The sequence below is a fragment of the Babylonia areolata genome, chromosome 14 (assembly GCF_041734735.1).
Source record: "Babylonia areolata isolate BAREFJ2019XMU chromosome 14, ASM4173473v1, whole genome shotgun sequence".
Classification (NCBI taxonomy): Eukaryota; Metazoa; Mollusca; class Gastropoda; order Neogastropoda; family Buccinidae; genus Babylonia; species Babylonia areolata.
The window spans coordinates 11223384-11242172 of NC_134889.1; the positions used below are offsets into that span (position 1 = coordinate 11223384).

Consider the following 18789-nt stretch of genomic DNA (forward strand, 5'->3'; position numbering starts at 1 on the left):
TCACTTCCGCATCAGTTTTGCCCTCTGGCCATTCCCAACAATGTCTTCCTAGAGTGGGTGAAATGACTGTGTTGAATAGATGGTTGAGGTTTTCGGGGTTTTTCTCCCATTCTTTTGTTTCTTTCAGGTCTTGTAGTCGGCATACTAGCTGGATTGTGTCTTCTGCTTGCCCCATCCATGATCTTCCTCGTCCTAGACGGCTGCCTTTTGGTTCTTTGACTGCGTCATGCAGTGGGTTTTGAGGGTTTTCTAATGCTTTGAAGTAGGTCTTGACCTGTTCTAACTTGTTTCTGGCCTGCACTGAAGGAAGGTCAAGCAGGTATCGCATGGTTTCTGTGGGCGTGTCTTTTGTTGTTCCAAGGATCAGCCTCATAGCTTCATTTTGGACTCTTTCTAATTTTAGGAGGTTGCTTTGAGACGGTGTTGTTAGCCCAAGTCCGTAGTCGATCACACTGAGGACGAGTGATTGGTATAGCAGGAAGAGGTGGCGTTGTTCAATTCCTTTGGTTGCCATTGCTTTTAAGACTGAAAGGCCCTTTTTGCATTTGAGAACAGTATTTTCCGTATTGTATAGCAATATGTATTTCAAGATGAGCATTTTCTTTTAAAAAAACTGAGTATTCTTGGCTGCCTTAACTGTACTTCTGTTTATAAAGAAATACTTTTTCTTATGAATGCCACATTGGGATGTTTTCCTAAAGGTTAGCTTTATGATTTGGCATTTGAGGTGTTTGAACTACATTTGATGTTGCTGATGAAGCAGATATAAATTATGTAAAATGTCATGGAGTGAAATTGTAAAAATGTCAATGACCTTGTATTTGTGAAAATGGTTTTCCACCATATGATGTAATCTTATTCAAATAAAACTCCTGTTGTTGTTTTTTCAAAAATGTGTGTGTGTGTATGCATGTGCGTGCATGTGTGTGTGTGTGATCATAATCAATACCAAAATACCACAGGGACATTGGAAAGCCCACAAAAATACCACTGGGGACATGGGACATTCCATCAAAATACCACAGGAACATGGGACAGCCCATCAAAATACCACTTAGGACATGGGACAGCCCATTAAAATACCACATGGGACATGGGACAGCCCATCAAAATGCCACCAGACGCCATATGGTTTTCATGTGGTAAGCCCTTCTGAGGTGGTATTTTGATGGGCTGCCCATCACAGATATGGGATTGCCCACTGGGATCCCAGGAGAAACCCATGTGGGTCCCACTTGGAAACCTCCTTGCGAATCTTAGTGGGGCCCACATGGTTAGCCCAAGTGAGGCCCATCTGGTTAACCATGTGGGACCCATGTGGGGCCCATTTGGTTCTGCTGTCTGGGTGGCCTTTCTCAATCTCTGTCCTCCATTTGTTTTCATAAATTATGTCATGATGTTCTTCAGAAGTTTCTTTTTAAAGATATTACTAAAAGAATGGAATGGAGTAGTGGCCGAGAGGTAACGCGTCCGCCTAGGAAGTGAGAGAATCTGAGCGCACTTGTTCGAATCACGGCTCAGTCGCCGGTATTTTCACCCCCTCCACTAGACCTTGAGTGGTGGTCTGGACGCTAGTCATTCGGATGAGACGATAAACCGAGGTCCCGTGCACTAAGCGCACACAAAAGAACCCACGGCAACAAAAGGGCTGTCCCCGGCAAAATTCTGTAGAAACAAATTCACTTCGTTAGGAAAAACAAATAAAACTGCACGCAGGCAAAAAAATACAAAAAAATTGGGTGGCGCTCTCAGTGTAGCGATGCACTCTCCCTGGGGAGAGCAGCCCGAATTTCATACAGAGAAATCTGTTGTGACAAAAAAGAGAAATACAAATAAAATGAATGATCACAGGTACACCTATATAATTTCATCCCTTGTGATAACGGACAAAATGACAGTTAATCCATATCTTCACGTCACCCGCCATAGTCTTCTGATCATTGTACTGACAGACTGCACTAGAGTTTTGCAGCCATTTTTCGTCACTGTTGATATCAAGTACAGAGTACATCTGGTGTGAACTTACATAGTTTACCACTGGAGTAAAAAAAAATTTTTAGAGCTGAAGCAAACAACGAAAGACGAGCAGAAAATACTCTGTGTGTGTGTGTGTGTGTGTGTGTGTGTGTATGAGCAGAGAGAAACACTGTAAACTGAAAAATAAACAGTGACAGAACAAACAGCAAAATAGACAGACAGACAACACAGTAAACAGTTAAATAAACAGACAACACAGTAAACAGGTGAATAAAATAAACAGACAACACCGTAAACTGCTAAACAAACAGACAACACAGTAAAAAGCTAAATAAACATATAGACAACACAGAAAACAGCACAGTAAAAAGTGAATTAACAGACAGACAAACAATACTGTAAACAGCTAAATAAACAGATAACACAGTAAACAGCCAAATAAACATACAACTGTAAACAGCTAAATGAACAGACAGCACAGTAAACAACTGAATAAACATAAAACTCTGTAAACAGGTAAATAAACAGCACAGTAAACAGATAAATAAACAACACAATAAACAGCTAGATAAATAGACAACTCCATAAACAGCTAAATAAACAGCACACTAAACAGCTAAATAAACAGCGCAGTAAAGAGCTAAATAAACATACAACTCTGTAAACAGCTATCAAAAAAAAACAAAAAACCACAGTAAACAGCTAAATAATCAGACAACTCTGTAAACAGCTAAATAAACAATTAAGACAATGAACGGCTAAATATACATACAACTCTGTAAACAGCTGTATAAAAAAAAAGCATAGTAAACAGCTAGATACACAGACAACTCTGTAAACAGCTAAATACACAGACAACACAGTAAACAGCTAAATAAAATTACAACTCTGTAAACAGGTAAATAAACATACAGCACAGTAAACGGCTAGATAAACAGACAACACAGTAAACAGCTAGATAACTAGACAGCACAGTTAACAGCACAGCAAACAGCTAGATAAACAGACAGCACAGTAAACAGCTACCTAAACAGACAACCTGTAAACAGGTAAATAAACAGACAGCACATTAAACAGCTAAATAAAGAGACAACTCTGTAAACAGCTTAAAAAAAAAAAGTACAGTAAACAGGTAAATAAACAGACAACTCTGTAAACAGGTAAATAAACAGACAGCACAGCAAACAGCTAAATAAACATACGACTCTGTAAACAGCTCAGTAAACAGCTAGATAAACAGACATCTCTGTAAACTGCTAAATAAACATATAACTCTGTAAACAGGTAAATAAACAGCACAGTAAACAGCTAAACAGACAGCACATAAACAGCTAAGTAAACAGACAACTCTGTAAACAGGTAAATAAACAGACAGCACAGTAAACAGCTAAATAAAGAGACAACTCTGTAAACAGCTTTTTTATAAAAAAAATTTTAAAAGGCACAGTAAACAGCTAAATAAACAGACAACTCTGTAAACAGCTAAATAAACAGACAGCACAGTAAAAAGCTAAATAAACATACAACTCTGTAAACAACTAGATAAACATACAACTCTGTAAACAGGTAAATAAACAGACAACACAATAAACAGCTAGATAAACAGACAGCACAGTAAACAGCTAGATAAACAGACAGCACAGTAAACATCTCAATAATCAGACAACTCTGTAAACAGCTAAATAAACAAATAAGACAATAAACGGCTAAATAAACAGATAACTCTGTAAACAGCAAAAAAAAAAAAAAAAGCACAGTAAACAGCTAGATACACAGACAACTCTGTAAACAGCTAAATAATCAGACAACACAGTAAACAGTTAAATAAACATACAACTCTGTAAACAGGTAAATAAACAGACAGCACAGAAAACAGCTAGATAAACAGACAGCGCAGTAAACAGCTAAGTAAACGGACAGGATAGTGAACAGCTAGATACAGAGACAACTCTGTAAACAGCTATAAAAATTTTAAAAAAAGCACAGTAAACAGCTAAATAAACAGACAACTCTGTAAACAGCTAAATAAACAGACAGCACAGCAAACAGCTAAATAAACAGACAACATAGTAAACAGCTAGATAAACAGACAGCACAGTAAACAGCTAAATAAACATACAACTCTGTAAACAGCTAGATAAACAGACAACTCTGTAAACAGGTAAATAAACAGACAGCACAGTGAACAGCTAGATAAACAGACAGCACAGTGAACAGCTAAATAAAGAGACAACTCTGTAAACAGCTAAAAAAGCACAGTAAACCGCAAAATAAACAGACAACTCTGTAAACAGCCAAATAAAATAAACAGACAGCACAGTAAACAGCTAAATAAATAGACAACTCAACGAGGACGGAAAAGGAGAAGGGAGACAATTACCAGCACCGAAACATTTCAGAATGTCATTAGCGATCATTGATATATGAATTTATCTCCCATCTGTTTTTTTGGCTGTATTTGTTTCAATTTTATTTACTTGTTTTTGGATAGCATCATTCTGTATTTTTCTGCTCTGTAATTTAAACTACAGTCTCGGCTAAAGAAACTGATTGAAAACCCCAGTGATCATGACAGTTGTCCATGCAGTGTGATGTGTGCTCAGTGACATTTTATTCAGTGACGATTTATTATCCTGTCAGAATGAACAAACAGTGCACACACATGCCTACATACACACATACGATGAAGACAGCCAACAGGTTATGTATTCAACAAACATGCGCACATACATACGTGTGTGTGTACGTACCTACGTATCTACGCACACACACACACACACACACACACACACACACACACACACAGAGTGTTTTCTGCACGCACGCACGCAACCTTTTTTAGAAAGAAAAGTTTTAAAACTACGGACCCATTTAGTTCACTGTACCATAAAAATCGAAAGGACAGATTATATGCAAATTTCGTAGACTTCCAAAAAAACTTTTGATAAGATTTAACATGCAGTTATGTTCACACAGCTACAAAAGTAGGTATCCGAGGTAGGTGCTTCAATTTGATTATAAACAAATAAATAAACAAATAGATCAATCTTTACTATATATACACTCGCGCGCGCGCGCGCACACACACACACACACACACACACACACACACACACACACACACACACACACACACACACACAAATCTGCACCCGTTATGAAAATGGATTTCCCTACAAAATATGTTCGAAGAGGGGTTCTACAAGGAAATACACCAAGCCCTATATTATTCAATACATTTATAAATGATATTGTTGATTGCTTCCCAGATGCCGATTCACCAATAGTTTTGTCTCCCATATAATATCAAAATTATTTGATAGTATTTTATATGTTAGTACTACTTTCAAAAACTGAACATGGCCTACAGCTAAAACTAAATCAGTTACACTTATTGGAAACAATGGGGTATTCAAATCAATACAGACAAAACAAAAGTAGTCATATTTTCGAAATCAGAACCACGAGCTTTTCTTCTTCTTGTTCTTCCTCTTTTTATATATATATTTTTTTAAGATGTGAAACAAAGCCATAGAAACAACTGAACAGTTAAATGTAGAAATAATATTCCATAAATCAGGCAATATTGAAAAGGTACAAAACACCTGGCAAAACAAGGGAATAAAGAATCTCAGCGCGCGCGCCCGCACGTGTGTGTGTGTGTGTGTGTGTGTGTGTGTGTGTGTGTGTGTGTGTGTGTGTGTGTGTGTGAAGGCGCTATATAGATTTCTGTTATCATTATTATTGGTGCTGCTGTCTGTCCATCGCCTGTCCTGGCATTCAAGTCCCCACACATGACAACGCAGGTATCGTCTTTCTAGATTGTCTCTGACAGGTACGTCGATAAAATGAAAATGAAAGATGACTGCGGAGTCTACAAAAACTACAAACAGAGAAAGTTTATAATGACTGTTGGCTGTAAAACAAGACCAACGTATGACAAGAGGCGTCCAATGTTTCAGACCATAGGTCTGTCCAGGGACTGTGTTAGTTGGAAATGACAGTGGAGGTAAAAGCAAAGCTTAAAAAAATGTTATGAATATTGATCAGTTAAGGAAGGCAAAGATGGACAGAGAAGTGAATACATATCAGCCTATGGACACAAAGAGTCACAGGAAGTGGGAACAGAAGGGTTAGAATGGGAAGGAAGATAGGACGTGGGAAAGTGCACAAGACCAACACACTAGAATGCCCCATTGTCTCAGCCTGTGTGTGCCCCACAGTCCTCACCTCAGGCTTCATTCATTCTGTTTTCTAACACCTTGTGGTAGCCCTCCCCACCTTCCTCAAAGACTCCAACCACTCCTGCAACTTCTGGGTGAGTTCTTTGCAGATCATGAAAAACATGTCTTCACTATGGATATTGTATCTTTATATACGAACTTTCCCCACAATGACAGTTTGTCTGCCCTTAAACACTTCCGGCCAAACAACAAATATAAACTACACATCCCAACCATCCTTTAACTACTGGAGTTAGTGCTAACGCTGAATTGTTTTGCATTCGGTGATCAGCACTACCAACAGGCCCGAGGGGTTTCCATGGGCACAAATATGGGCAAACCAGATTCGCACTCACACCTGCTTTACGCATCCAGCCATCCACAGACCACCAAGAACAGCATCCCTTACTCACAACTCCTGAGACGGAGGCGCATATGCGGTGACAACAGACGCTTTGAGACCCATGGTGAAAAGATGTATTCCTTCTTTGCTAACCGACAATACCCTAGTTCTATCCTAACACAATCTCTGGAACGCACCTGCACGGTTCCTCGCAGACAGACCCTGACTCACAAGGCGACAGTAGACTGACGACTGTCCAATGGCAGTCCTTCCCTCTCACCCCCACAACTAGCTGTACTGAATGTCCTCCCGAGGAACTCCACCTCCTACATCACGACACTTAACTCGGTATCCCTCATCGCCTTCAAGGAGGATCAGAACCTTAGGAACATACTGGTTCCATCATCCCTGCCCAGCACTCATATCCTCACACCCCAAGGCTGTCATCCCTGTAACAACATCAAATGTAAAACATGTCCTTTCATCAAATCTTCCAAAACATATACCGGTCCAGTGGGCACGTTTTCTGTGAGGTCTTCACTCAACTGAAGATCAACCTATATAGTACATCCTGACCTGCACCCTGTGTGGTAAATCATTTAGGGGCGAAACTGGCCGCACCTAAAAGACCACCTTATGGAACATATGCAATTAGTAAGGCTTAACCACAAGGACTCCCATCGGTCAGCACTTCAACAGCCCCCACCAGTCTCACCCGTGCTGGCATCACATCCGTGTGGCAGAACCAATCTACAGAAAACACATGGAATGCCCGCCTCGGCACATTCCACCCACGAGAGTGACCAGTGCCATCACCAGCCCCACCCTCCCCTTTCTAACCACTCTCCCTTTCCTTTCCTCCCTCCTCTAACCCCCCGCGACATCACCCCCTCCCTCCCTGCCCCTCCGCCCCAACCACTTCACCTTTTTCCCAACCCACTCCATTTTCCCTCCACCCGACATTCCTTCTCATTCTGAACCTTCTTCTCCCACCTCCTGTGACTCTTTATGTCCGTCGCTTGATGTCTGCTCACTTCTCTGTTCATCCTAACCTTCCTTTACTGATTGATACTGATAACTTTTCTAAAGATTTGTTTTTACCTTCACCGTCATTTCCAACGAGACAGTCCCAGAGACAGACTTATAGTCTGAAACGTTGGACGCCTTTATCAAAAGAGAGTCCTATTTTACAACTTTCAATTTTTATAAACTTTCTCCATTTGTCTCTGACAGGTTTTCTTCCAGTACGACCAGGACGTCTTTGATGTGACTGTTGTTATTCACTGGGTTTCCTTCGGGGGGAATGTAATACGCAAGGAACAACACAACTTTGTTTATATAAAATACACTTTAACAGTGTCAGCATTTTCGTTCGTTACTTCTTTTATTAAACTGATATATCTTTTATTAGTCAGCAGCCCAAGTTTCTTCCCTGGATGACTTTTTTTGATGGAACACTGAAATTCACAAACTACAGGGAAATGCCACTATAATCAAACAGGCAGTCAAAAACGTTTCCGTCAAACACACTATGTTTTATAACTAATAAAGTCAACATCATTTTAACTTATTAGATAACCTTTCAACACTATGATTAAAAGAGGTAGTGGATTGTCTGTTCAGTCCTGTTTCCCGAAGCTGGCTGGCTGTCAGGTAATGATGTAACCGCTGGCACCAGCCAGAGGGTGATGGGGGAGGAGGGGGAGGGGGGGACAACGAATTGTTGAAGAGCAAGGCGAATTTAGGGCAGGCTGATCATATTTTCATCATTTTGTTGCCAACGAAAGTTTACAGACAAAAATGATGTTACAGACACAATGATGTTCTAAATACTGATAAGTCCACAACAACACATATTCGAGAGCATAACTCCATGGTAACATTGTATAGCTTAATTTTGAACAAGTTTTGTATATAGTTCCATTTTTTTCATAAAGCTATTGAACCATAGTTAAGTTTAAAGCATACTTGTCCACTTCATATACCTACTTGAGATCTTAAAAGAGTATTTGTAATGTTGGTTTTACTTTGTTGATTCTACATTTGTATTCATAGAGTTAAGCTGTCAATAAAATATATCATGAGAAACATCCATCAGGCTTTAATTTATTAGGTCCAAAAAGCACCAGTGCATCATTAAGAGTAATTATGTCACAATGTAAACACTTTTCTTTTAAATGTCTTACAAATTCTGTCTTCTGTTTCTGTTAGTTTAGGCAAATTATAAACGTACCAAATTCCGAAGAGGCTGGGTCACTCTGAACGGAGGCTACCAGGCACACCAGGATCCCATCAGGACACTGGAGAGGAGACACCAGACTACCATCTATCGCCTTCGCACAGGACACTGCGGCCTCCGAGCACACCTGAAGAGGATTGGAGTGGCAGCCACATCCATATGTGATTGCAGCCAGGCTGAACAGACCCCATCCCATATTCTCCAAGACTGCCCCCTGAATGAGAAGATGCGGCAGCAGTCCTGGCCTGGAGGTGCTGACCTCAACACCAAGCTCTGGGGGACGGTAGACGGACGTCCAAGTTTGTGGCATCCCTTGGACTTCGACCCTGACTCGCGTAGCTGTCGAACGCAAAAGAAAGAAATCAACGTACTTTCTCGCTTTTCACTTCTCGCTCCCCATTAAGTTATTAAAATAATCTTTCGTTTCTTGAAGCTTGTCATCTATCTTATCTAAATTTCTACCATTCTTAGATACAAGTTTGACAATTTGTTTGCAAACACAATGCATCCTTTCAAAGCTGCAAAAATAATTTGATACCTTTCTCCTTCTGCTGCCCATCTAGCTTTACTTCCTATCAATATTCCTTGTATTTTAGTTTTTTGACTCACTTGTGTAAACAAAGTGAGTCTACGTTTTAACCCGGTGTTCGGTTGTCTGTGTGTGTGTGTGTGTGTGTGTGTGTGTGTGGTAAACTTTAATATTGCCATTTTCTCTGCAATTACTTTGTCAGTTGACACCAAATTAGGCATAAAAATAGGAAAAATTCAGTTCTTTCCAGTCATCTTGTTTAAAACAATATTGCACCTCTGGGATGGGCACACACACACAAAAAATGAAGCCTAATTATATGCAAACTGCATTTACTGTTATATTTATATTTTTTTGTTCTCTAAACTTGGCACTTTGATCTGATATTCTGACACAACAACAAGAGCAGTCATTATTATCATTTTTTGTTCAAACTTCTTTTGCTAAGCATGGAAGTTTTATTTATTTTGCAAACGTTTTGGTGCAGATAGTACAAAAGGGAAATTACTCTGTAATTAATGCTAGGGGAATTAATTTGCTTTAAACTGATCTTTCTCATCTTAAACATTACATTTTGAAATTATACTCAATACATAAAAAGCTTGTGTGTTTTGCTCTCAGTGTACAGGGCTTTCACTATGTTCGGAAAATACTAAAATCAATTCAACAAGTGGACTTTACAGATCTGCTGGCTGAGCCCTGAAGGTCATGGGCAAAAATCAATTGCGTACACATATTTATACACATTCAAAGCACGTGCTCATATTCTTCGCGAACGCGAAAGACGCCATTTTGTTTCAAGTTGTTGACTTGCCCCTTCAATCCTATATTCTATGGACAATACACGATAACATGTGATGGAAAGTTGGAGAAGGAGACCGTTAAATATTTATTCAGAGAAACATTTGTGAACGCCTCATCACTTACTGGATTATGCCCCAAACTGCCATAAAAATATCCACAGAATCAGTCAGAATTCACAGTTAAAAACTGTAAACCATGCGAGTTAATACCCTTGAACTGATCACGATGAAACGAAAAAATTTCCAGTCTTCACTTTTCTCAAATTGAAGTCCTTTTCACTTCTTACAACGTTTAGAAGTACTTGTACTTGGCTCCACATGTTATTAGTTTAACAAAATACTAAATTTTCATATCAACTTTAAAACTATAAAACTAGAATGAACATAAAAGAGAAATTGAATCAACCGTGTTGTACTACATTCCCGGCGGGTGTAACTAAACTTGTACATCTATCTAGATCTAGTGAAAACGGCTAAATGTTGCAGTGTGATTGCGGCGATAGCCATTAAGAAGAATTTTTATTGCCCTTAAAGATTTTTTGAATGCCCAAGATACACCAGAATAATATGATTTAAACAGCGTTCTCACTGCGAATACCGCAATTGATTTATCGCCCTTTAAAAAAGTATGTTCAAATATTAAATTTTAGAACGTCAGTTAAGGAGCCACGATAGTGTAATGGATAAGGCAGTTTCATCTCACCCGAACACGCGGGGTTCGAATCTGGTTAGGACTTTTTTTCTTTTTTTTTAAATGCGAAGCTTTTTAATAACAAATACAGAACACATTTTAACAATTAGATTTTTTTTTAAGTGTATCACAAGTGAGTCTTGAAGGCCTTGCCTCTCTTGTTTTTAAGTGTATTAAACTGTCATTATTCCCTTGTATTTGCTGTAAATCGTCCTCTGGTTTGCAACGTTTACTCTCCTATCGTGTAATTTCTTCTTCAAGTTGTTTTCCTTCTTGTGTCCTTTTTCTTCTCTCTAGAACTATATTCCATTGATTTTTTTTCTTATTCCCTTTATCAGGATGTCTAAGGATAACTGGTCCGTTATAGTCCTTTATGAATTTTCTGTGGGAACGTTACATATTTTGTTGTGTACCAGTGCAGCGTATTGTTTTTGTATTCTAATGATTGTATCATTTATGGTATTTATATATTCTTTATCTTCTAAACGTGATAAGTTGAATTTCCAAAAATTCCTTGATTTAGTATCTCTTCTTAACTCAAAATTATTGAAATGTAAGAGTGATCGCTTCTATAAATAATCAAAATGTCTGCATCTTTTACGTTTTATAAGGAATTATTTTTTTTAAAAAGAAGAAAAAGTTATATCTGGCTTGCTACAGTTGATTTGATATTTGCCATGTAAATCTCAGTGTTTCTGGATTTATTTCACGCCATATATCTACCAATTCTAGTTCACATGTCAATTCTATAACTTTTCTTTGTACTTTAGGACTATCATACATGTTGTAATTACTGTAATCTAATGGTGGGTCAAAACTAGGTTCCGTCCCCTCCAATAACTATTATTTCGAATTCCAATTTCTCCAGCAGAGAATAACCTTCTTGTGTGTGTGTGTGTGTGTGTGTGTGTGTGTGTGTGTGTGTGTGTGTGTGTGTGTTGAGTGTGTATGTGTGGCTGTCTGTCTGCTTATATGTCTGTGCTAGTGTGTGTGTGTGCGTCTGTGCGTGCACATGTGCGTGCATGCGTGCGTGCGTGTGTGTCTGTGTGTGTGTGTGTGTGTGTGTGTGCGTGCGTGCGTGCGTGCGTGCGTGTGTGTGTGTGTATGTGTGTGTGTGTCTGTGTGTGTGTCTGTGTGTGTGTGCGTGCGTGTGTGTGTGTGTGTGTGTGTGTGTGTGTGTGTGTGTGTGTGTGTTCGTTCTCTTGTTTAACGTCTATCCACAATTGTGATTTTAGACGAAAATCCATCACCTTCCCCACCCCACCCATGCCTCGAAACTAACTAGTCAACCAGTAAAATTACAACACATAGCCAATAGGGCTCCTAATTAAACTATGAACTATTTCAAACATAAGTTGATAGTCATATGAAACGTTCCCAAGGAAACCAGATGGAACTGCAGATCTTGTAAATGAAAGAGGTAAATATGTTTTTAACTGTTCACATTCACTGATATACACGCGGGGAATTTCATAACCACAAATGCATGTCACTTTAGAAGTATGTTTTGCCTTCTGCTGCTGTAATGTCCTTTTGTTTTCAAAGAAAACACATGATCAGGTTTGCGTGAGTTGTATAGCTGGCGTTTTCTCTGACAGGGCCAGACTCCAATGTCAGTTTATTGACATGGTTCTGGCAAGTTTTCTCCAGCAGAGAATAACCTTCTTGTGTGTGTGTGTGTGTTGAGTGTGTATGTGTGGGTGTCTTTCTGCTTATATGTTTGTGCTAGTGTGTGTGTGTGCGTCTGTGCGTGCACATGTGCGTGCGTGCGCGCGTGTGTGTGTGTGGCATTTTGGCTTGTTGCTATGATGAGACGTCAATGTAGAACTCACTTCAGTGGGATGCAATAACATACTGTAGCCGTGTACCGAGTGGTTCTAATAGGGTACGGACGGTACAAAAGGACTAACTAAATGATGATTAGAAGGATGAAAGGATAGACCAGAATTCCGTGCACACAATAGTTATGAGAACATAAGAAAAGCTAAGAAGAAGAGAAAAAGTAATGGAGAAGACAACTAGGAGAAGAAGACAAAGAAGAGAAGAACTAAGAGAAGACAGTGCAGCAATACGTAGCGAGGTGTTAGCCATTGTAAGAACACACATGACACACACTCACACTGCGACGCAGCAAGAGAGACAGACAGCAGCTCTGACCAAGTATGAAAATGACCACTCATCACTCACTATACCAATTTATGCAAGTTAAGCGGACTGAAAAGACCGTCACGTGTGCTGCGAGCAGATCGTCATTGATCAGGCCAAATCCGATGACAACTGTGTTTTTTACAAGGTGTTCAGTGACAGATTTCTAAATGATTCCTGAACCGATTTACGTCGGATGAGTTGAAAAAGAAAGAGCTCAACACCTACTTTATAATGAGTATAAATTGAAGTGTTGGTTATTTAAGATAAATTTATAATCTTAATTTAAGTCACCTGAGCAGGGTCAGTTTTAATGAGCTCGTCGCTGAAAATTACAAACTGCGTTAAATCAGTTTAACGTAGGCAAACACAAGTGGAATAGACTTAAAGATGGAATCGCGACGATTCTGCCAGTATATAATACTTGTAGTTTACTGATCCGACAAAAGAGATATTAATTAAATACCGTGGTGCAGAAACACAGATTCCAGCTCAGCCAACAGCGTACCGTGACACTGGTCGAACAGCGAGTGTGTGGCGAGAAGGACAGAATGACGTAAGCTTAGCGTCAGCTGAAATCTTTAGACTGACGAACGATTAACTGAAATCAAACACGCTTCTAACTGCTTTAAGGGTGTGTGTAAGCACAACAAATATAACATTACAGTAAACGATACCTACACTAAAATTAATACATGTTCGGAGCAGTTTAGAATGGGCATGGGTTATTCAAATTTGGAATGGCATCGTGCTTTATGCCCGAGTCATTGAAAGACAGCAGGTACGCTGCGACTACAAAAATGGCGTCTGCTACAGCTCAGCTTTGGGCTTGCTCTGTGAAGTGAGTTTCAGTTTCAGTAGCTCAAGGAGGCGTCACTGCGTTCGGACAAATCCATATACGCTACACCACATCTGCCAAGCAGATGCCTGACCAGCAGCGTAACCCAACGCGCTTAGTCAGTCCTTGAGAAAAAAAAAAAAAAAAAAAAAATATATATATATATATATATAAGCTTACATAAATAAATAAATAAATAATAATTATGATATTAAAAAAAAAAATCTGTGAAGTGAACAAAGGTTATTTGTAGCCAATTAAATACTAAGGTTATTCGTAGCCAGTTAAGCGCTTGGCTACAATACTACTATAACTGCTACTATATTTGCTGGGTTTATATATATATATGTATATATATATATATATATATATATATATATATATATATATATATATATTGAAATGTATTTATTTGACACCGATTCTGATGCGATGACAAATCAAAGCACTTTCACATCCAATTTTCACACACACACATAACTCTGAAACAACGATACAATAGACAAAAACTTATAGATACATGAAGATTGAAGGGTAGAGAATTGGGAACGGAAAGGAGAGGGGGATGGGACAGCTATTTCGGAAAGAGTCGGGTTATAAGGCCAGACTTGAAAGAAATGAATGCAGGCATTTGATGAATTGATATCAACAGCAGTAAAAGCACACAATATGATGACAGCCCTCTGCTCAGCAGCCAGTCTTGGGAAAAGCACAGCTTCTTTTTCTATCTGCAATACATTACAATGCAATGCAGTGCAGTGCTGTAGGGTACGATACAATGTCAAAACAAACGAAGAAACAAAAGAACAGATGAATTTGTTCGCCCGTATTGTGAAAATTAAAACAACAGAAACCCAGCGTCGGAAGGAACGGTCGTCATGACGGCCAATGTCATGCATGCTGCATGAGTGTTGATAGCATAGTGAGAATAGAATAGAATAGAATACTTTTTATTGTCATAAAACCTTAAAGTTTATAAGACACAATGAAACATAAACATGAGCATATTAAGAAGAGAAACATTCATGAACAAATTTCGCCAGCCTTGGCTGTATTTCTGTTAGAAGGATCAATTCACTAGGCTTTGCATTTGGACGACATATATCGATTAGGAATCTGTGTCTGTGAGTATTGTACTTTACACAATTGTCTAAAAGGTGAATCTCATCTTCTAAACTGTTACGAGTATCACACAGTCTTTGTTCTTTCGGTGTATTTTTATATCTTCCCTGTTCGATTTGCAAGTCATGGGCGCTTTTTCGTAACATGGTCAGTGCTTTCCTGTGTTGTGTATTTGCTGTATTCTTTAAATATGGTTCAATTTTATAATTTGTCACAGCGTTCTTGCAAAATGCTAATTTTGATGAACTGTCATGTTTCTGTTTCCAAAATTTTATATATTCATTTTCAAGCTTCTTGGATACAGCATACTTTAATCTTTTAACACTAAAAGTGAACTGATTTTTCCAAACATGATCTAATCCAGTGCTAGTTAATACATTTCTTATGAAAAGTAGCCACTGAACATTTTCATTTGTTCGACGATACATGCAGTTATATGTTGTGTATACAAGTGAATTTTGAGGAAGCTCTAATATGTGTATCCAATAGCCAATAACTTGACATATTATTTTTAGGCTAATAGGAAATCTTCCTAATTCTCCTAAAACGGGGAGAACCATTGCTCTTTTATGTACACCAAGTAACTGCTTACAAAACTTGACATGAAGTCTTTCATGTGGAAATTTGTTGAAAACACAATTACTGAATAAATCGAATAAATTAAACGATAAATCTCTTGCAACACCATATGGAAACCAAACTTCTGCTCCATATGTTGAAATAGGCGTTATCAAAGTATCATATAACTGACACATGATATCTATATTCATATTTGTATTACGAAATGTTCTGAGTAGCACATGTAGAGCCTTATTTGCTTGATTTTTAAGATGACCTTGTGCTCGACGGTTGCCATTTCTATGAAATATAACCCCTAAATATTTATATTCTTCTGTTGTTTCAATTATGTCCTCTCCACATTTAAAATGTAGGGGTATTTTAGGGACAGTTTTTGAAAAAACGATTACTTTTGTCTTTTCTCTATTCAAACGTAAGCCCCATTGACTGCACTAAGAGTGTAAAATGTTAAGCTTTTGTTGCAAGCCGCCTTTAGATAATGATAAAATAACTAAATCATCTGCATATAAAAGATATGGGATACTAGTAGATGAAGTGTCGTGAATTGTTGGGGAGTTCATATCTGTCATATCTGTGGTGATATCATTTATGAAAATATTGAATAGAGTTGGGCTGAGTGTATTTCCCTGATGTACCCCTTTTCGAATAATAAATTCTCTGCTGAAATGATCTGATTTTGTGTAGATTTTAGCGTTCGTATACATATTTTTTTTTATATTAAAACGTTTACCTTTTATTCATATCTGGTGTAGCTTCAGCATCATTGCATCATGCCAAACACTGTCGAACGCTTTTTGAAAATCTACAAAACAACAATATAGTCGACTGTTTTTTCTTTTTATTATCTCATCTACTAGCTTTTTTAAAACAAAGATTTGATCAGTGGTTCTATAGTATTTTTCGAAATCCGGCTTGTTCTTTGATCAAAACGTCGTTAGTCTCCAGATATTCATTAATTCTTGTATTCAGGATTATGCAGAATACTTTACCTAATGTATTAGTCAGTGTAATCCCCCGATAGTTATTTGGGTTCATTGGGTTGCCGATTTTATATAAAGGGATACTGATACCAGTTTTCCAATTGTCTGGATACATACCTGTTGTATATATTATATTATATAGCTTTTTGCATGACAGGTAACAGAACCGGAAGACTGCTTTTGATCATCTCATTTGTTATTGCATCCCTTCCTGGCGATTTTTTGTTTTTTTGACTTAGGCATGCCTTTCGTATTTCTTCTTCAGTAATTTCTTTATTGAAACTTAATGTATTACCATCATCTAACATTTCAGTGTTTTCAAGTTCATCTTGAACTTTTGTTTTTTGGTCGTCATTTATTTCCACGTCTTTTCCAATTAAATTTTCTAAATGGTAAATCAATTTTGAAACATTTAATTGATGTTTACATTCGTTCTGTTCTCCCATTGTCTGTAAAGTTTTAATTGTTTTCCATGCTGACTTTGGATCTTTATTGAGCGCCTCGTTTAACTCACTCAGTACGGCCAGTCCTCTCTTCTCCTCTACACAGACTCCTCGGATGTCCAGTGGGTGTCTGAATGACCCAACCTTTAGCTTCCGTCGTCAGAACTGTGGTATTCTTTGTCAACATTCACCTCTTCAGTACAAGAGCGTTCCGCTTGCAATATTTTGATGATGGTAATTCGGGTGAAACGCTGTTAACGTCGTCCTCTTTTGCCGTTCGTATGGAGAAAGTTAATTCTTTCACTAAGAGATTTTTATATGAATGTTTCTTTTGTTTTACCAGTCTGTTGTATATTTTGAGTTTAGCAAAATATTTTTGACGTAAAAACTAATTGTATGGCTGCCTATTTAACACATTCAAAATTGATTTAATGTCTCTCCTATGTTGATAACAGTCTCTGTCAAATCATTTTTTATTTCTTCGGCGTTTTTGCTTATGAAATCTACATTCTGTTCTTAGACTAACATTTGCAGCTGACGTCATTATTTGTGTGAATTCATTAACAACGTCATTCACTTCATATCATTAACGATAGATTGATTAACAGTTTGACTGCTCAGTTTGTTATATATATTATGTATTTGTTCCTGTATCCATGGTAAACCTAAAGCTTTGACATATGCTGCTGATGAATTTTGATCCCAAATGTATTTTTTATCAATATAGTTTTGTTTAAATGTATTTTTAAGTAAACTTCTATCATGAGATTTATCTACTATATTTTGTTTTTGTCTCCATAGTCTAGTCATGTGTAATATTTCCTGACAAATTGCCTTAGAGCAAATAAAATAATCTACAACACTGCTGCCATGCTGATTATAGCATGTGAAACGCCCATGAAGATCGCCCAGTGTTCTTCCATTAAGGATGCACAGATCATTGTCAATGCACATTGATATCAATCTTCTGCCAGTTCTTTGTATCAAAGAGTCCATGGAATTTCTATCACGTTCTGTGTCAAATGAATAAGTATGTGGTAAATTATATACATTGTTATCAGAATCCATCTTAATGTAATCAGTAACTTGCGCAGTTCGTGCATTAAAATCACCACACAATATAACATTTCCTTTTAGTGTTAACTGTTACACGCTGTCCTCTGTCTTGTCCCATATGCTCGCGGTGTTGTACCGACCAAATGACGATGTTTGTGGTGGGATATATACACATCCAATGTAAATATCATTGTTATTGTTGGTCCCAGGTATCATTAACCATACTAGATCACTGTTGCTATATGGTAGAATTTTGACGTATCTTCGGATATTTTCTTTGATATATACCGATATACCACCAGATGAACTTGCTGCTTTTCTCCGTTTTTGTCGTACATAGTGAATTCCTGGTGAGAATTCTGGAAGATATATATTATGTGCACTTTCTTTATTCAGGTGCGTTTCTTGAAAAAAAAGTATGTCATGTTCTTTGAAATCCCGTGAAACATCGGGGTCAACTAATTTATTTATCTTAAGTCCGTCAGTTGTCTCTTTATAACCCTTAAGGTTCCATGCTAATATCTTTAAAGTTGTTTTTGGCATTAGACAATGAAAAAAAGAAAAAGAGAAAGAAAATAACCCAAAAACCAGCCGCCGTGGCAAAGTGGTTAGCGCCGCGGACTGACGGCTGGGAGGACGCGGGTTCGAATCCCAGCGGAGGTGGGTTTTTCGGCCTGTGGCCGGCTCCTACCCAGAGTTGAGCGTGCTGTGGGCTTAAATGGGGAGACTGGGACCACACAGTCGAGTGTCATCCACTTCAAGGATGCGTCTTTGGGTGTGTTGCTCTAATTACCTGACCAACACTGCAAGTGTCTGTATCT

General features: G+C 38.2%; 1 protein-coding gene across 1 annotated transcript in view; it reads right to left on the reverse strand.

The window, feature by feature from the left end:
* Positions 1–7774: 7774 nt before the first annotated feature.
* The window catches only part of LOC143289814 (heme transporter hrg1-A-like), a 52189-nt gene continuing 41174 nt past the window's right edge, over positions 7775–18789 (reverse strand). Inside the window, exon 2 of the mRNA XM_076598977.1 lies at positions 7775–9121. Coding sequence (XP_076455092.1) covers positions 8751–9121 — 371 coding nt within the window. The 3' untranslated portion in view covers positions 7775–8750. The remainder of the gene's footprint in view (positions 9122–18789) is intronic.